We start from the raw sequence: 20,876 nt of genomic DNA, 5'->3' as shown, positions 1-20,876 counted from the left end.
GAAGCCTCAGAAAGTTGAGGCAGCCGTTTCCCTCACCCCCTCCCGGGGGAACGAACGGAACGGCCCCCCCCCCCCCCCCCCCCCGCGGGAACGAATGGAACGGCTCCCCCCCCCCCGCGGGAACGAACGGAACGGCTTCCCCCCCCCGCGGGAACGAACTGAATGGCTTTCCCCCCCCCGCGGGAACGAACGATGGCTGAAGCACTTTCACACAGGTAGGAAGATGGTTTATTTAATCTTTTCTTTGCTTATAAATGTTTATTCAGATTGGATTTATTTGTATAATATTTGTAGAAGTATAAATAAGGATTTATTATAGAATTTAATGAGTTCCCTCCCCCCCCCCCCCCCCACCTCGTTCTGGACGCCTAATTTGTAACCTGCGCCTGATTTTTTTAATGTGTAGAACAGATTTTTTCAGTTCTACAAAAATCTTCACTTGCTCCATTCTAAGTTAGTTTGGAGTACATTTTCACTGTGGAAACTTTGAAATCAGGCGTCAGTGGCCGGACACGCCCCCTTTTGAAGAAAAAATTCTGTTCCAAAATAGAACTGTTCTACCTGACTGGAACTGCAGAAAAGAAAATGTGGAGAATTGCGATTTCTCCACCAGTTGCTCCTAAAAATCAGGCGCTAATCATGTGGAAACTTGGGCACATAGTTTCCAGCTGTTCAGTCATTGTGTCTATAGTTTCTAGATCTTTATCAGATATCTGTGTAGTATGGTGGTGCATGAAGAGAAGGCCAACATTTAGTTTGGAGAGGAGAAGAGATACAAATAGCATTGAATAAATTTAATGTGGGGAATTAAAACTTCACTGCACCACTGTGCTGTGCTCATGAGTAATATTGTTTCTAAAACCATGTTCATTTTATAGTTTATCACTGCTGTATATTTCAGAACAAATGGCGGCAATACCACCACATCACCCAACACCAGTGAATGAAATACAATCGCAACAGCTACATCTTCAGGCACAACAGACTGTGCCGATCTCCGCAGCCACAGTGTCTCAGGTAACTCAGTCAGTAAAAATGTGTTCTTCGCCCAGATTGGGATTTCATAATCCACATTATGGGCCCAAATTTCGAGCCGCGCCTAGAAGGGCGTAGCCCCGACCTGGACGCCCGTTTTTCGTGCCACAAAGTGCGCCTAAAAAAACCCTCCGTATTATCCACCTCCCTGTAGGTCCTCTGGCCCTCGGCGCAGCGCAGCAGGAGCTGCAGGGGGCGGAGCCAGGTCCCTGCGCTGAAAACAGTGCCGGGACCTCTGCACATGCGCACTACAGTGGGCACGCAAGTGCAGTAGCTCCAGGCGCCCAAAACTGTGTGGGAGGGGCCCGAAGCACGCAGCCCCTAGCCCTGGCCCAATGGCCTCACTGGGGCTGTGTGAATAAGGCTCCTCCCACGGCCAGCTCCTGCTTCCTCCTGACCCGACTCGACTCCCGCTTCCTGCCCCCCCCACCCCCGAACTGGACCCGACACCTGCCCCTCCCCCCGGACCAGACTCGACACCCGCTCCCCCACCCCCGGAGCGGACCCGACACCCGCTCCCCCCCCCCCCCCCCCCCCCCGCCTCCGGACTGGATCCGACCTGACCTCCCTCCCCCCGACCCGAACCGAACCGACCTCCCTCCCACCACCCCCCGACCCGACCCAACGCCACCTACCTGTAAATCTGGTGCTGGGGACGGGCCCTGCCCGAAGTCTCGGGCCAGGCCCGTTCAGCCTCCCTCCCCCTTCTCCTTCCCCCCCTCCCAATCTCCTTCCCACCCCCTCCAATCTCCTTCCCCCCTCCAATCTCCTTCCCCCCTCCAATCTCCTTCCCCCCTCCAATCTCCTTCCCCCCTCCAATCTCCTTCCCCCCTCCAATCTCCTTCCCCCCCAATCTCCTTCCCCCCCCACAATCTCCTTCCCCCCTCCAATCTTCTTCCCCCCTCCAATCTCCTTCCCCCCCCCCCCAATCTCCTTCCCCCCCAATCTCCTTCCCCCCCCCCCAATCTCCTCCCCCCCCACAATCTCCTTCCCCCTCCAATCTTCTTCCCCCCTCCAATCTCCTTCCCCCCCCCAATCTCCTCCCCCCCCCCAAGCTCCTTCACCCCCCCAATCTCCTCTCCTCCCCCCCCAATCTCCTCCCACCCCAATCTCCTCCCCCCCCAATCTCCTCCCCCCCCAATCTCCTCCCCCCCAATCTCCCCCCCCATCTCCCTTCCCCTCCCCCACAATCTCCTCCCCCCCCCAATCTCCTCCCCCCCCCCCCAATCTCCCCCCCCCCCAATCTCCCCCCCCCCCCCAATCTCCCCCCCCCAATCTCCTTCCCCCCCCAATCTCCTCTCCCCCCCCCCCCAATCTCCTTCCCACCCCCTCCAATCTCCTTCCCCCCTCCAATCTCCTTCCCCCCTCCAATCTCCTTCCCCCCTCCAATCTCCTTCCCCCCTCCAATCTCCTTCCCCCCTCCAATCTCCTTCCCCCCTCCAATCTCCTTCCCCCCTCCAATCTCCTTCCCCCCCAATCTCCTTCCCCCCCCCACAATCTCCTTCCCCCCTCCAATCTTCTTCCCCCCTCCAATCTCCTTCCCCCCCCCCAATCTCCTTCCCCCCCAATCTCCTTCCCCCCCCCCCCAATCTCCTCCCCCCCCCACAATCTCCTTCCCCCTCCAATCTTCTTCCCCCCTCCAATCTCCTTCCCCCCCCCAATCTCCTCCCCCCCCCAAGCTCCTTCACCCCCCCAATCTCCTCTCCTCCCCCCCCAATCTCCTCCCCCCCCAATCTCCTCCCCCCCCAATCTCCTCCCCCCCAATCTCCCCCCCCATCTCCCTTCCCCTCCCCCCCAATCTCCTCCCCCCCCCAATCTCCTCCCCCCCCCAATCTCCTCCCCCCCCCCCAATCTCCCCCCCCCCAATCTCCTTCCCCCCCCAATCTCCTCTCCCCCCCCCCCCCAATCTCCTCTCCCCCCCCCCCAATCTCATCTCCCCCCCCCCCAATCTCATCTCCCCCCCCCCAATCTCCTCTCCCCCCCCCAATCTCATCTCCCCCCCCCCAATCTCCTCCCCCCCCCCAATCTCCTCTCCCCCCCCCCCAATCTCCTCTCCCCCCCCAATCTCCTCTCCCCCCCCAATCTCCTCTCCCCCCCAATCTCCTTTCCCCCACCAATCTCCTTCCCCCCCAATCTCCTTCCCCCCCCCCCAATCTCCTCTCCCCCCAATCTCCTCTTCCCCCCCCCCCAATCTCCTCTCCCCCCCCCAATCTCCTCCCCCCCCAATCTCCTCCCCCCCAATCTCCTCCCCCCCAATCTCCTTTCCCCCCCAATCTCCTCCCCCCCCCAATCTCCTTCCCCCCCAATCTCCTTCCCCCCCAATCTCCTTCCCCCCAATCTCCTTCCCCCCAATCTCCTTCCCCCCCCCAATCTCCTTTCTCCCCCCCCAATCTCCTTTCTCCCCCCCCAATCTCCTTCCCCGCCGCCAATCTCCTTCCCCGCCGCCAATCTCCTTTCCCCCCCCCCAATCTCCTTCCGCCCCCCCAATCTCCTTTCCCCCCCCCCAATCTCCTTTCCCCCCCCCCCAATCTCCTTTCCCCCCCCCAATCTCCTTTCCCCCCCCCCAATCTCCTTTTTTCCCCCCCCAATCTCCTTTCCCCCCCCCCCCCCAATCTCCTTTCCCCCCCCCAATCTCCTTTCCCCCCCCCAATCTCCTTTCCCCACCCCAATCTCATTTCCCCACCCCAATCTCATTTCCCCACCCCAATCTCCTTTCCCCCCCCCCAATCTCCTTTCCCCCCCCCAATCTCCTTTCCCCCCCCCCAATCTCCCTCCCCCCCCACCCAATCTCCCTTCCACCCCCCCCAATCTCCTTCCACCCCCCCAATCTCCTTCCACCCCCCCCATCTCCTTCCACCCCCCCAATCTCCTTCCACATCCCCCAATCTCCTTCCACATCCCCCAATCTCCTTCCACCCCCCCCCAATCTCCTTCCACCCCCCCCCCAATCTCCTTCCACCCCCCCCAATCTCCTTCCACCCCCCCCCAATCTCCTTTCCCCACCCCAATCTCCTTTCCCCACCCCAATCTCCTTTCCCCCCCCCCAATCTCCTATCCCCCCCAATCTCCTATCCCCCCCAATCTCCTATCCCCCCCCCAATCTCCTATCTCCCTCCAATCTCCTATCTCCCCCACAATCTCCTATCCCCCCCCCAATCTCCTATCCCCCCCCAATCTCCTATCCCCCCCCCAATCTCCTTTCCCCCATCTCCTTTCTCCCCCCTTCTCCCCCCTCCCCTTCTCCCCATCCCTCCCCCTTCTCCCCCCCTCCCCCCTTCGCCCCATCCCTCCTCCATCCCTCCCCATCCCTCCCCCATCCCTCCCCCGTCCCTCCCCCTTCTCCCCCGTCCCTCCCCCTTCTCCCCCGTCCCTCTCCCTTCTCCCCATCCCTCCCCCTTCTCTCCCCCATCCCTCCCCCTTCTCTCCCCCTTCTCTCCCCCATCCCTCCCCCTTCCCTCCCTCTGCTCCCCCTCCTCCCCCTCCCCTCGCTGTCAGAAACACAGACACTGACAGACAGAGAATGAGAGACACACAGACAGACAGAGAGATAGAGACACTGACAAAGACACACTGGGGGGGGGGGGGGGGGATATCCCAGCACGCTGTTGGAGGGCTCCCGGTGCTGCAGTCGATAAGTCGAAAATGTTTTATTTATTTATTTTAAAAAAAAATTATTTCTTATTAATTTTTTTTGATTGATTTATTGGTTGATTTATTGATGTATTTATCATTTATTATTGATGATGGCTCTTTATTTGTAAAACTGAAGTGTTTAATGTTTGTAAACTTCCCTTTAAACACCTCCTCCCCCCCCCCCCCCACCATTCCCTACGCCTGATTTGTAACCTACGCCTGATTTTCTAAAGTGTAGACAAGGTTTTTTCGAGCGCACAAAAATGTTCACTTACTCATTCTAAGTTAGTTTGGAGTAAGTTTTCACTCACGAAACTTTGAAATCAGGCGTAAGTGGCCGGACACGCCCCCTTTTGAAAAAAAAATTCTGTTCCAAAGTGAAACTGTTCTAACTGACTAGAACTGGAGCAAACTAAATGACGAGAATTCCGATTTCTAAGATACTCCGTTCTACACCAGTTGCTCCGAAAAATCAGGAGCAAATCATGTGGAAACTTGGGGCCTGTATGACTGCCACTGGATCTCAGCCACCTATTTAAGGCTTGTGTTTGAAGGTTATGCAATGAGTGCTTGCATCATTTATAACATATTAAAAATGGTGAGTGGTCTCCGGATACTAAAGGCACTGTACCAGTCGTGCTGCTGTAAGCGGAAGAAAGTAGCACTACATGATGAATTGAAGTGTGGCACCACCTAACATTATGTGACAGCGCAAACGACCTCTGAATAAATCATACGTATCCATCCCAGAAAGGAATCAGCATCTGCATCATTAAAGAAAGTTCAAATGAAGCAGGTAGTCTATTTAATCCAAAAAGATGATTGTAATGCATTAAGTATTTAAATGTAAATAAAAGGTTTGCACGAATTGTGCTCGCCTAAAGGAATGCAGTCCATGGAGAACAAAAATCTAGAGAAGTGAAGCAGATGGGAAATGTGGTGAGGCATGGAAAAGAACAAGGGCCTGATGGGTGGAAGATGGGAGGCCAGCCAGGAGAGTATTGGAATAGTCAGGCCTAGAGGTAACAAAGGCATGGATGAGGGTTTCAGCAGCGGATGAGCTGAGGCACGGGTGGAGTCAGCCGATGTTACGGAGGCGAAAGTTAGGCGTTATTGGTGATGGAGCGGATATGTGGTCAGAAGCTCATCTCGGGGTCAACTACAAAACCATTATCAGTACTTATGCCCGAGGATAGTTTCAGCTTGGAGCTGGATGAATTTTTTCTGTATACGTTTCCTCCATTTTCCCTGATACCATGAGCAAAAAAACAGCTAGAAACAGAAGGAGTAAAATTTATCTTGATGACAACATAGTTGCCTCGCAAACCATGGTGTTCAGGCATCCTGGCAATGAGCCTTGCAGAAGAGATCTCTCACAGTTGTGGGGAGGGGTCAAATATTAATCTAAACCTAGAAGTAATCTGGTAGATACTTTGGTTAGTTCACAGAGGATGCCCAATAATAGGGCTTATAACATAATGAGGACAACGTATGTGAAGTGGTGTTCTACAAAGTCATAGAATCATAGAAATTTGTGATGTTTCTCAAAACTGAAGTATCTCCAAAATTTACATAAGAACATAAGATTTGTTCAAAAAATCCTGAAATGTGGCAACAATTTTGATCATTTTTCTCACAAAGGATTTGGAAATAGAGTTACTTTAATGTTGGGTTTTTAAAGCAAAGTGTACTCTCGCAAGTTTAGAAAAAAAGGCACCTAGATGAAAAGTAGTTAATATGCTAATTGAAGTTGTTTTTCCCCAGAGACTGTAAACAGTAAGTCAGACTCTGGACACAATCCAGAGATTACCTATAAATCCTCTGGCATTCAACATTATGCAGCTTCTGAGAAATAGGTACGACTCCCACAAGCCAACCACCAAAAGAGTTGATATTTCTGGTTACAAAAGAGAGACCAGACTTTTGAGAGGAATCTTTACTAACTTCTGTGATGGTGATCAAAGAGACAGATCGAGGATCTTGATCAATACAGTGCCTAAATGAACAGACATATATCACTGTTCCTTCATCTTCGTTGGGTCAAGATCATGGAATTCTCCACCTAACACCGTTAGTATCACCACAAGGACTGCCGTGGTTCAAGAAGAAGGCTTTCTCAGGGAAACTAAGGATGGACAATAAATGGGATCTTGCCAGTGTGTCTCACATTATTAAATGTTGGCCTACCTGACCCCCACTGCCTTTAATTAGGGCTCCCCAAGCAGCCAACCGTTGTTAACGCCTGGTGATGCTGCAGGGGGCGGAAGTGAATTTTATATCCGGGGCGGTAACGGGGCGCTGCACACCGGATGACGTCACGATCTCCGGGGAGCAGGAGATCGAGGCGATAAGTTTTAGTGCCAGCGCTAACCCGACATAGCAGTTCACGGACGTGGGTGATTCCGCTGTGTCCGGTCGGTAAGCCGGTAGCGCCCCCCTGCCCCCACCCCAGGAAGTGCAAAGGAGGCCAATTTCTCCCCCAAAGAATCTTACAGCACAGCAGGAGGTTTTTCGGCCCATCGAGTCTGTGCTGGCTCTTTCAAAGAGCAATCCCGTCAGTCCCACTCCCCCGCGCTCTCCCCATATCCTTGCCATTTTTTTCTCCTTCAGGTATTTATCCAGTTCCCTTTTGAAGGCTGCTATTGAATCTGTTTCCACTGCCCCATCAGGCAGTGCGTTCCAGAGCCGAACCTCTCGATGCGTAAAAAGGTTTTTCTCATGTTGCCTATTGTTCTTTTGCAATCACCTTAAATCTGTGCCCTCTGATTATCGACCCTTCAGCTATTTGAAACAATTTTGGGGAGAAATTGGGCTACTTTGCGGCACTAATGAGTTTGCGACCGGGCGCAGAGAGAACAGCACCTCCTGCTAAGTTCAGCGGGTGTTTTGCAGCGGCGGTAAGACGCTGCGGCCCGCTCTGCTGCGCCAGGGCGCAGCGCCCCGGAACAAAAATTGCCACTCGTCCCCTGGTTTAGCGCCTGGCACTGACGACGACAGCTTCAGCAGTCGGGTTTCAGTTGGATGTCGGCTGGAGGAGCGCTATTGAAAAGTGCCAGCATCCGGTTTACTTTTAGTTGGCCAATAATGGTTCGTTCTTAGTTTCACAAAGGCAAACAGGCGTTTTGACTGATTTGAGTGATTTGCAGTTGAAGGAGTGTTCTGGCTCTTAAAGATTCGTGACTTTCATTGAGGGCAGATTTGAAAGTCCAACATTTGTATCGTTCCATGGGGGCTGTGGTGGCACTGGACCTCGCTCTAAGTGTCACCGTCCGAGGCAACTGGGGCACAGAGAAAGGCAGCAAAATATGGCCAGAGGGTGGAGGGCCAACAGGGCTCTCAACAGGAGACCTTACCCTCCCAGGGAATTTCACTGAGGAACAGTGTGTTCGAAGGCTGCGCTTCACAGAGCTCTGCCATTTCCTGCAACCAAACCTCGAGCCTCAGACCAAGGTGAGGACGGCTCTCTCAGCGGCAGTCAAGGTCACCATCGCTCAATTTCTACGCCAGTGGATCCTTCCAGGGAGCAACAGGAGACATCTCCAACATCTCCCAGTTTGCCGTGCATTGCTGCATCTGCGAGGTGAGACTATGGTCTCTACAGAAGGAGGAGGGACTACATCTCCTTCCCCATCACCAGACAGAAGCAGCACGAGCGGGCATGTGGCTTTGCCGGGATAGCGGACTTCCCCATGGTGCAGGGTGCCATTGACTGTCCCCACGTTGTTTTGCGGGCACCGCATAACAATCCTGAGGTAATCTGTAACTGCAAAGGCTACCACTCATTTAATGTGCAATTGGTGTGCGACCACACTCACCGAATCCTCACCGTCAATGCCCGCTATCTGGGAGCGAGCAGGGAAGTGGACCAGAGTCCATGATCGGATCAGCCATGATCGTATTAAATGGCGGAGCAGGCTCAAGGGGCTGTATGGCCTAATTATGCTCCTGTTTCTTATGTTCTTATGATCTTATCCTGGCAGCATCCACAATGCCCTCATCCTGCGCCAGACTCTCTTCCAGCCACCACATCAAACTTGCGGCTGGCTGGTCAGAGACCAGGGTTATCCGCTCTCCACCTGGCTCATGACTCCCCTCCGCAACCCCAACACTCCTGCCCAGCACTCGTATGATGAGAGCCATGCTGCCACCAGGAACACCATTGAGCAGACCATCGGAGAGCTCGAGCAATGGTTCCGTTGCCTTGACCGCTCGGGAGGAGTCCTCCAGTACTCAGCTGAGTGCGTGTTCCTTTTCGTCGTCATCTGCTGCATGCTGCACAACTTGGCCATCATGAGGGTGCAGCCATTGCCACCAGGCACAGCTCCAGCACCTCAGGAGGACGAGGAGGAGCAGGAACAGCAGCGACGGAGGAGGCAGACACGCAATCGGCCTTATGGAAGGGCGGTCTGCAACCGCCTCATCAGAGTTTGGTTCCAATGAATTCCAGGCCACTTCCCGGTTGCTCTGCATGACCCCATCATTACATCAATTTCTCATTCCACACCACAATCCGAAAACTGAAATGAGAGACAGCACCAAATATGCAACTTTCCAATTAAAATTTGATCTGGAAACATTAGGCACATATATAAACAACAATGGCCTCCTTCCACTTGGCGGGAGCAGCGCTTCCCTCCTTTGCTGCACTGCAACCACCAATGCCTCCAATGCGACGTCAGTGAACCAACGAGCTCTTTGCCTTGGATTTGGATTGGGTGCAGCCATAGCCATGAGGTCTTTAACTTGCTCTTAGGTCGACGTCAGTTCCAAATTGTTTTAAAAGAATCAGTCTTGCTGTCAATTTAATGCTAGAGATTTAGAAATCTTACGGGGAGGGGGGGGGCGAGGAGTGTGAGGCTCATCTTGGGCGATAACATAAAACAGGCGATAATGAAAGGGTTGCCCGTTTTACACTTCAAGCAGATTGTAAAACAGAATGTCAATTTGCTGTCACCTGTTTTGCACGACAGCTGAAGGTGAATTTCAGTCCACTTCGTTCAACGAATTATTGATATTATCAGTTTAATCCGTTTTGGGTACTTATGTTATCTCTGACATGCTACATGTAAACTTGCTGATAAATGTCTTCGGTTTCAACCAACCCAAATGGCCTTTTTGCAGGCTGTTAATGTTATGTATGCAACCCTATGTAACCAGCATTCTACTGCCACCAGAGGGCGTATCTGTTGGAGTCCCAAGGGATCCCAGCATCCCTTGGGAGCACTGTATATAAGCAGGCCTCCTATGCTCTACCAGCACTCTGGAGTTAGAATAAAGAGACTAAGGTCACACTTACTCACGTCTAGGGGACTCAATCACATTACTTTATTAAGGACATAACAGTTAATATATCAAATAACAATATAAAATCCAATAGATGATGGATGACTAAATAAGGACGTAGAACTGTTTCCCTTTTGGCTGCTGTATAACCATAATTAGATACTAAGGAGTCACTGTTGTGCTTTTACTAAGAAATCAGCAAAGTAGAATTGATGACTCAGTTTTGAGACTTTAGGTATAACACTTGGTTCTGTAGAATAATTTGTGCCCAGTTGCAGATAACCTGATGACCACTTAACATTATCGATTGGCAGAACCAATGAAGTGGAGCAGTTGGAGGCAGTGTTGCCTTGTAAAACATTAAGGGGTAGATTTCCACCCTCCCCCCGCCTCCTCCCCGCCCTCCCTACCATCTGGTGGACTTGATGTGGCTGGCCAGCAATTAGGAGAGGTAACCAAGAGTTTGGTCATGACGTCAGTTCCAGGAATGATGAAAATGAACAGCTGCACATTGATACAACCTCCCCTTTAAAAGCTGGAATGAGCCAGTGTGAAGGATTGAAGGATGATTGCTGAATGCAAGTCACATGAAATTCAGTAGCGCTCTGATGGTAGTACCTCACTGAGGTCCTGGGGCGCTAAAGCCCAATTTAAAAGAACTTAAGAATCATAAGAACATAAGAAATAGGAGCAGGAGTAAGTCATACGGCCCCTCGAGCCTGCTCCACCATTTAATAAGATCATGGCTGATCTGATCATGGACTCAGCTCCACTTCCCCGCCCGCTCCCCATAACCCCTTATTCACTTATCGGTTAAGAAACTGTCTATCTCTGTCTTAAATTTATTCAATGTCCCAGCTTCCACAGCTCTGTGAGGCAGCGAAATCCACAGATTTACAACCCTCTGAGAGAAGAAATTCCTCCTCATCTTAGTTTTAAATGGGCGGCCCCTTATTCTAATATTATGCCCCCTAGTTCTAGCCTCCCCCATCAGTGGAAACATCCTCTCTGCATACACCTTGTCAAGCCCCCTCATAATCTTATACGTTTCGATAAGATCACCTCTCATTCTTCTGAATTCCAGTGAGTAGAGGCCCAACCTACTCAACCTTTCCTCATAAGTCAACCCCCTCATCTCCGGAATCAACCTCATGAACCGTCTCTGAACTGCCTCCAAAGAAGTATATCTTTTCTTAAATATGGAAAACAAAACTGTACGCAGCATTCTAGGTGCGGCCTCACCAATACCCTCTATAACTGTAGCAAGACTTCCTTGCTTTTATACTCTATCCCCTTTGCAATAAAGGCCAAGATTCATTGGCCTTCCTGATCACTTGCTGTACCTGCATACGAACCTTTTGTGTTTTATGCACAAGTACCCCCAGGTCCCGCTGTACTGCAGCACTTTGCAATCTTTCTCCATTTAACTAATAACTTGCTCTTTGATTTTTTTCTGCCAAAGTGCATGACCTCACACTTTCCAACATTATACTCCATCTGCCAAATTTTTGCCCACTCACTTAGCCTGTCTATGTCCTTTTGCAGGTTTTTTGTGTTCTCCTCACACGTTGCTTTTCCTCCCATCTTTGTATCATCAGCAAACTTGCCTAAGTTACACTCAGTCCCTTCTTCCAAGTCGTTAATATAGATTGTAAATAGTTGGGGTCCCAGCACTGATCCCTGCGGCACCCCACTAGTTACTGATTGCCAACCTGAGAATGAACCATTTATACAGACTCTCAATTTTCTGTTAGTTAGCCAATCCTATATCCATGCTAATATATTACCCCCAACCCTGTGAACTTTTATCTTGTGTAGTAACCGTTTATGTGGCACTTTGTCAAATGCCTTCTGGAAGTCCAAATACGCCACACCCACTTTTCCCTTTATCCACCCTGTTCCTTACATCCTCAAAGAATTCCAGCAAATTTGTCAAACATGACTTCCCCTTCATAAATCCCTGCTGACTCTGCCTGACTGAATTTTGCTTTTCCAAATGTCCTGCTACTGCTTCTTTAGTAATGGACTCCAACATTTTCCCAACTACAGATGTTAGGCTAACTGGTCTATAGTGTCCTGCTTTTTGTCTGCCTCCTTTTTTAAATAGGGGCGTTACATTTGCAGTTTTCCAATCTGCTAGGACCTCCCCAGAATCCAGGGAATTTTGGTAAATTACAACCAATGCATCCACTATCCCCGCCGCTACTTCTCTTAAGACCCTAGGATGCAAGCCATCAGGTCCAGGGAATTTATCCCATTATCTTACTGAGTACCACCTCCTTCGTGATTGTGTTAAGTTCCTCTCCCCCACTATAGCCCCTTGACTATCCACTGTTGGGATATTTTTAATGTCCTCTACCGTAAAGACTGATACAAAATATTTGTTCAGAGTTTCTGCCAGCTCCATGTTCCCCATTACTAATTCCCTGGTCTCGTCCTCTAAGGGACCAACATTTACTTTAGCCACTCTTTTCCTTTTTATATACCTATAGAAACTCTTGCTATCTGTTTTTATATTTTGTGCTAGTTTACTTTCATAGTCTATCTTCAATTTCTTATTCATTTTATTAGTCGTTCTTTGGTGGGTTTTAAAAGCTTCCCAGTCTTCTGTCCTCCCACTAGTTTTGGCCACTTTGTATGCCCTTGTTTTTAATTGGATACCGTCCTTTATTTCTTTAGTTAACCACAGATGGCTATCTTTCTTTTACACCCTTTCCTCCTCAAGAAGAATATATTTTTCTTGAGAGTTATGAAATATCTCCTTAAATGTACACCACTGTTCATCAACTGTCCTACACTTTAATCTATTTTCCCTTTGCGCCTGGTGCTAAATTCTGAATTTCTCCCCCTTTTACTTACTCTATCTAAACCCTTCGGGCTGGTTTTTCGGCTCATTTGCACCTTGGTTAGCACCCCGGCGGGGTGTTAAATGCTGTTTTTGGGCGTTATGCCGGGTGTCCAGGATTTACCGCACGACCGAAAGATTCGACTATTGTTTTGCGCCAGCACAAAAACTTACCGCCCCGTCCTCCGTTTTTAGCGTGATGATGACATCAAATGTCATGCAATGCTGCGCTAGCACCCTGGATGGAACATTCGGCCTTAACGCCTCATTTAATGTCCGCCCCAGGAAATGCTTGAAAAAACCAGGCGGTCCCAGGGTGCGGCAGATGGTATTGGCAGCATTTTTAAATGGAGGGATGCGGATCCTACATTGCAGGTCATATACAACGGTTGTTCACATAATGCTGTGTGATGCTCCAACTTGCAAACTTCACTTTTATCTGCCCTTACAACTTCAGTGAGAAAATTTAATGGGGCATTACTAGTTCGCCGGCGTATGATGCTCCATGCTATTGCCAGGAGGTGTCAAGCTGGAGGAAAGACTCTTGGCCATGTTGGCCCACGGATGAGGAGAGGCCGAAGACGTCTGGGGAGGAGGGCTTAACCCCCACGGGTTTACAGGCACCAACGCTCAGACCTTCAGCTCTCTGAGGAGCAGTATGTGAGAAGGCTACGTTTCCGAAAGGAAGTGCTGGCAGAGATATGCCATCTCCTACAGGCAGACTGATGCCTGGACCGCTCTGGAGGCAGCCTTCAATATTCCCCTCAACAGGTATCCGAAATCAATGTGGTGTGCTGCATGTTGCACAACTTGAGGGGCCAGGCACTGCCAGTGGGGATTGCAGGCCCAACTCAGGAGGAGGAGGACGATGAAGAGGAGCTTGGCGAGGCCCCCATTGGATAGCCACACCATCCACGGGGGAGGCAGCGTGGAGATGCTGCCGGACCAACACTCGCACGTCACCAGCTCATAATGGACCGGCTCTCCTAAATGGGGGAAACTGAGGGATGGAGCTAATACTGGACATGCTGTGTGCCCACTTAAAGGCACATCTCCGGTGAACGTTGGAATGATACACAAGACACCAATGTCAAATGATGTCATAAATTTTACTGCAAGAAAGTCACAAAAACACCCTCCACCAAAATAAAACCATACAGTGTACAACGTTATGTTGCAGGGCACTAAACAACAATTAAACTTCTTCACCGCGCATGTTGCGGTGAGGGCACACAAAGTCCGTTGTGTAACGCCTGACTTAATGCCAACGCTCCTCCAACTTACCTTTTCGTCATAACTTACAGTCGGAGGCGCAAACTATTTTCAGGCCACTAACTTTAACGCCCCACCGCAATTAACGCCCCAAAAACGCTCCCAAAATCAATCCCTTCATGATTTTAAACACATTCTAATAAATCTCCTCATCCTTCTCTGCTCTAAGGAGAGCAACCTCAGCTTCTCTAGTCTCTCCACGTAACTGTAATTCCTCATCCCTAGAACCATTCTAGTAATCCCTCGTGCCTGAAACTATTAGCCAGTTTAGAGCAGTATAGGCAGAGTTTCAAGGTCACTTGTTCAGTCTTTTGGTTTGAGGTTGGTGAATGGCCTGGGACATGCACAGAGAGGGGAGGAACTAAGTATCATACCAAAAGCGATTGTGGATTGGTGGGTGGTGGGACTTTTCATTTCCTTTGCTTGAGGAGCTTCTATGTGAAAGCAAGACTTCCTAAATTAGGAGAGAAATTTGGAGGAAGTCAGTCAGCAGTGCTCTCAGGCTGTCGAGCTCAGTAACTTATCCAAGTTTGTAACACTTGATTTTTTTTTTAAAAAAGCAACCGAAGTAAACAAAGAAGCTAATTGTAATGGGATACATGGCCTCGCTGTCCAACTCTCAAAGCACAGCTAGATGCCTTTCTTGTTACCAGGTTTGGCTGGAACACTGAATGTAGTCGATTGAGACAGAAACTGTTTGTTAAGACAAATCAAGGAAACAACACTGGCTTCCACTATCCATACTGTAGCAGAGCAAAGTATACGTTTAAAACACAATCGAGGTGCAGGTATATGTGATCTACTAATCCTTGAAATGTTTCTTTCTGCAGATCCTGACTCCAGAAAACCTGGCGACAATGGTAATGGCTTCAGCGGGGAGTGTCCCATTGAACCAGCCTCTTCTCATCCCGCTTAACATGGCCGGTCAAGTAACTGCACAACAGGGACTTGTGTTGACTATTCCCACAGCAACTCTTGCTTCTCTCCCGGGATTCACTTCTGCCTCTGGTGCAGGAGGCATCCTAAAGCTCCCTCTGGCAAACTTTCAGGGTAGGTCACACATCATTTACTGTACACACAGAATTCGAAAACATTATTGTACAAGCTCTTTTGTAAAGTAAATGCATGTTGTTTGGCAAACATTATTGCATGTGTCAAGTGCCTTTTCTGATTATGCCCAAGAATATACATCTTGAGTTATTAAACTATGTTTGCAGTCACCGAATGTAAGGGGCGCTTTTCCTCTATGGGTATCGTGTAGCTGAGGTGTCCTGCACCTGAGAGAAAGCAGCTGCCCATGTTTGTTCTCCCTTGGGCCATTTGCACAGCCCGGGAAACTCCAGGGACAAGTGGCTGGACTGTGCACCTAAAATTTAGGCTGAAAATCGCAACATAGCTATATGTCTCTCGGGTTCTGAGCTGCCGAAATCTGAGCCTTCCAGCTGCTGCTGGAAATCAGCAAGCAGAAGGATCTGCGTGCTTCACTTCATCCTTGGTGATCGTTGCTAAAAATTTGCAACTTTCTAACATACTCTTCAGATCCTACAGTTCCTTTGGTCCATGGGGGCCCCAAGAATAGGCGATTGCGCCAATTTTCTTCAGGTGCCCTGACAATCGAGCACCCAACAAGTGCAGGAAATGGAAAATGAGGCAAGAGTCTGGGAACGCCCCTCTCCTGCCTTATTAAATTAGGTTTGCTGGGCCTGCGTCTACTACAGGCTACTAGGGAGGTGTTCAGGAAATCTGATGGTAGCGCATTGAGATCAGAGACCTGGGGCTGGATTTTGAGGAGGAGGGTGGGTTGGGGGCGGTGGGGGGGAGGGGCTCCAAAGCGGTCAGGAAACTGACTGGGTTTCCCGCCGGCCTGATTTGCATGTGAGGCCTCGGTTTCCCGCCTGCAGCCAGACAGATTGTGAGGAAGGAGGGAGGGTTCACGTGGAGGCCGGGCCGTTAAAAGGATCAGACGGCGGGGGTTGGGCCGGGCCGTTAAAAGGATCGAGGAGTGGCGGGGGGAGTGAGGGCGAGGGTTGTTTAGGCGGGGATTGGGTCGGGCCATTAAAAAGATCAGGGCGGTGAGGGGAGAGATAAGATTGGGGTGGTGAAGGGAAGATCGTGACCTGTCACTGGGGGATTGTGGCCGGCCTCAGCATTATCGGTGGCGGATGGAGGCTCCCCGCCTTGATGTAACTGCCGGGTTTTACAAAGTGTGTAAAACCCCTCCACGTGCAGTTTAAAAACAAAATGGAAGTTTAAAAAAAGTGGCTTCCAACCTCATTATAATATTTAAGTTGACGACCCGCCTCCTGGGAGCGCGTTGGCTGCCCGTCCCAGGTCCCACCTCCGTTAAAACCAAAAGTGGGCGGGTTGGAGGCTGGTTCAGGTTGGGAATCCCATTTTTAACAATTAAATTACCCCTACGCCTCCAACCCACCCTTGTTTTTAGGTTAAAATTCCCCCCCATGTTGCAGGTCTCTGCCACTTTGTACTCTTCCCTGTGCCTAGGGAATGCTGATTTCCCAAGCGCAAGGTAGAGGAGGATCTCCCCATAAAGTCTGACGTATTGATCAATTTGGTTGGACACCTATAATGCCTGGCAGGGCTAATTAGCACTAAACAGCCGATAAACCTGCTGCTCAACCTCTCTTATTAAGATATTAAATGTGCTGATGCTATCAGCTGCTTTTAATGTCCTTGCTGTTTTTGGTACATTCATTTAGTTCCAAGCAGGCGCTCTTTGAGTGGGATACTGCTCAGCACTAACTGGTCATTCAGACAGCTGAGCAGAATATTAAAATCAGCTGATAAAAGTGCTGATATTTCGAGGAAGAGACGAGCAGTTAATTAATCAGAGGTTTAAAAGTGCCCACCAGCTCTGAGCAACATGGAGATTCAATTATAAGGATCAATTGGTTATGATGATCATTTAGCTACTGATCAAATGAATCACTATTAATCTACTGCATTATAATTTCAATAGACCACTACATGAGGTGTGCAACTCCACGCTGGCTGTTTCTTTACTGTACTAAATAAAGTGCAACGGGTGGGCACATCTAGTTCTGCTCGAGCAAAATCTTGAATCTCTGGGGCAAAATGATCATTTCTATATTTTTTTGATAAGGCGACATTTGCTTTCGGCTTACTCATGTAAGGTCACCTTGACAATAAGTCTAAGAAAACAGTGTCATTCAGTAGTTCCCAAAACATTTTTATCTTTACAACTGGTTCCACGAAAAAACTCACAACTTGTAACTGAGGGTACTGATTCTGCGAAACCTAACAAAAATATCTTTCTCATCATTTATTTCTCCCACGCTTTCCCTTCTGTTCTCCTCTCTCTCTCTCACACTCTACTTCTTTCCCTTCCGTCTTTTATCATTTTTACTATCCTCCTTTTCTTCTTTCTCTGGTTTACTCCTTTTCTGGTTCATTCTCTTTTTCTGCTTTCTCTTATTCCCCCCTCTCCTGCTTCTGTCTTCTCTTTCTCTCCCCTGCTTCTCTTGCTCACTCCAGTTTCTCTCTCTGCTTTTTCTCTCTCTCTTCCCTGCTTCTCTCGGTCTCATTTTTTAACTCAGAAATGACTGAATGAGTTGGACAAACTATGTAAGTGGGCAGAACAATGGCAGATGAAATTACAGACACATGTAAAGTACTGCACATACGAAGGCAAAATGGGCAACACACATACTCCATGAATGATGTTGAATAAGTTAAGGATGAAGCTGAAAGAGACGTAGGACGCTCAACATTTACCAACCAATTCAGAGTAGAAATCAACCAAGCCAATAAAATGCTGAACAGCCAAAACAGTAGAATATAAATCTGAGTTCGTCATGATCAAACTGTATAGGGCTCTGGTCCGATCACACCTTGAGTACTGTGTCCAGTTCTGGTCCCCAAGACACAAGAGGCATTGTTAGGCCAGTGTTAGAGGCATTGCAGAAAAGAGCCACAAAACTGATTCCTAGAGTCAAAGGTCTGAGTTATGAGGAGAAACGACACCAGCTTTTTAACCTTGAAAAGAAAGAAAGACTTGCATTTCTATAGTGCCTTTCACGATCACCAGACGTCCCAAAGCGCTTTACAACCAAGAAAGTACTTTTTGAAGTGTAGTCACTGTTGCAATGTAGGAATGAGGTGCCTGAAAAGTGATCTTCTGGAGGTATATAAGATAGTAAACAGTATGGAAAAGGTAAATCTGGAAAATAAAATTGCCGCAGTGGGACAAATGGGCACAGGTTCATTCTCGTAAAAGGTAAATTTTAGGAGTGATAGCAGGAAATTCTTTTTCAAATAAAGAGTGATCAGTACACAGAATGGACTCTTGGATATAGAGGAATGGAGACAACAATCATACAATCATTTTAAGAACCAATTGGATGGTGCAGTGCAGGAGCTTTAGAATCTTTCTGGATGGATGAACGAAGATGCGGTGAATAGCTTTCTTCATCCATACCTATCTTGTCAACCTTTCAGCTTTGCTACAGGCAATACCTTTCATCAGAGGCGTTCAGAGAAACGCCTGCTCAAGTCGAGTTTGGCAACCTCTGATGGTCAGAGCTTCAGCTCCTTTACCACTACAGTGTTGCCTCTGAAAATGTTCTTGTCATTGAGGCAACCCTGTAATATAATTTCCATTTTGTGAGATATATATGCTATGCTGAAAAATATTTGGTTTATTTATGCATTTATATTAATTTACAGGACTTGATTTTTTTTTCGTTCCTGGGATGTGGGCGTCACTGCCAAGGCCATTATTTATTGCCCATCCCTAATTGCCCTTGAGAAGGTGGTGGTGAGATGAACTGCTGCTTGATAACAGTGTATTGTACACCTCCTTATTTTTACATACATTATATTGTAGACTGTTATGTACTATAAAAATATTTATTAGCCCCGCCTCTGTCCCGGCACACAGCTTCCTGTCCAGAACCTTGCCCCAACCCTTGTCCAATTTTTGACTTGACCGAAGGTGGCAATAATAGCTCTTTTTTTTGTGTGCGATTGCTTCTGTTGAAGTTCTGACAACCTGAGCTTCGATTCTTTGGCCGAATTGGACTTGATCATCTTCAGTGATGTGACCTGAACCAAGCTCTGTGCTCCTTTCTGTGCCATCCTTTGCTGCCTGGCCCACCTTGTTTTGCTCTGAGTATTTCCCAGCTCAGCCCACCCTCAGTCCTTCTCTGCCCAACGTGAACCACTCCAAACCATCCCTGCCCCGTGTTGTCCCTACTTGCTGGTTTTCTACTGTGCACCGCTGCTGTCAATGGTTTTGGCTCCCATGCTGTACTTAGAAGACTGTAGACAAACACAGCATAGATTTACATAGCATTGTTGAAAATGTGGTACAGAAAGAGGCAATTCAGTCCATTGATTTGCTGCCAGTTATAGTTCTTAAACTGGAGCTTTCTACTTTGGAGATTTATACTTTAGAGATTTCTGCTCCAGAGCTTTCTACTCTAATCCTATTTCCCTACCCTTTCCCTGTATCCTTTTATATTCTTTCTTTTCAAACACTTATCCAATTCCATTTTTAATTATGTTACAGTCTCTACCCCGGTCGCCCCTTGTGATAAAGCGTTCCATATACTAATAACCCTCTGTGAAATAAATTGTCTTGATAATTCTGGCTTTATGTCCCATTGTTACTGATCACTCTCTGTAATTTTATTTTAAGTGATTGATTATTAACGCTTTCTATTTCCTGGTTCTCGGTCTGAGAATTCCGTAATGTGATTGGCTGCTTAGACAGCTTGTTGATGTCACAGCAGTGCGCGCAATGGAATTCCCACTAAACTGCACTGTTCTCAATTGAACATCGGAAAAGCTGGACTTCTCGCCACAGAGATTGCGAGAAGCTTACTTTGGGGCTAGTGGCGAACGCTTTTGTTTCGCTGTTGCCCACAAGTTACGGGCCTGTGTCCTTTTTCCTGTGTCTAACACTGCTGCTAAAACTGGGCAATTTATTACATTTGAACATCTGCTTTCAGTTCTCACCTCCCTCAAACACTCCAGAACTTTGGAGGATATTTAAACCCTGAAGTCAAGGCAGTTCAGTCATGGGCGGTTTCTGATGTCTCCAACACAAGAATGTTGCAGCGCCTCAACCTGCGAGAGAACACCTCCCCAGGTCGGGAAGTATACTGATACGTCCTTACTACACAGTATAAATGCACACGAGTCCCATGCTTGAGAGAAGGTCAGTCTGTGACCTGTCCTTTATTCCTGAGCACTCAAGTGATGAAGGTGGGTGGAGCTTTCCCTTTTATACCTGAAGGTCCAGGTTAGGAGTGTCTCCCACCTAGTGGTCAGTGTTCTCACGGTGTACAACTTAGGTCAGTTTATATATGGGTTACAATGCTGGTTGAATACATGACATCACCTCCCCCCCCCCAAAGTCTTATTGGGATCACAGGTTGAGTCTCTCTGGTGGTTTACGCTCCCTTGGAGAGCGCCTGAGTTGGGGCTCCGGTTGTTGGGCGCTGGCCTGAGTGTCTACTGTTTGCAGTGCCTCAGGCCTGTCCGGACTGCCCACAGTGACTGGGCTCTCCTCCCTTTGGTCCCGATGTTCGGTCACCTGTGGTGGAGTGAACTCTATATCGTGTTCTTCCTCTGCTTCTTCTATGGGGTTGCTGAACCTCCTTTTTGTTTGATCCACATGTTTGCGGCAGATTTGTCCATTGGTAAGTTTAACTACCAGAATCCTATTTCCCTCTTTGGCAACCACAGTGCATGCGAGCCATTTGGGCCCTGCAGCGTAGTTGAGGACAAAAACAGGATCATTTACATCAATACATCGCGCCCTCGC

General features: G+C 48.8%; 1 protein-coding gene across 1 annotated transcript in view; it reads left to right on the top strand.

Moving 5' to 3' along the window:
* Window positions 1-20,876, top strand: part of pou6f1 (POU class 6 homeobox 1) — a 177,542-nt gene that overhangs the window by 74,716 nt on the left and 81,950 nt on the right. Inside the window, exon 5 of the mRNA XM_070869435.1 lies at window positions 14,899-15,118. Within this exon, the coding sequence (XP_070725536.1) occupies window positions 14,899-15,118 (220 nt within the window). The remainder of the gene's footprint in view (window positions 1-14,898; window positions 15,119-20,876) is intronic.

Source organism: Pristiophorus japonicus, chromosome X (genome assembly GCF_044704955.1).
Source record: "Pristiophorus japonicus isolate sPriJap1 chromosome X, sPriJap1.hap1, whole genome shotgun sequence".
NCBI classification, from domain to species: domain Eukaryota; kingdom Metazoa; phylum Chordata; class Chondrichthyes; family Pristiophoridae; genus Pristiophorus; species Pristiophorus japonicus.
This window is presented reverse-complemented; position numbering and strand designations above follow the sequence as displayed.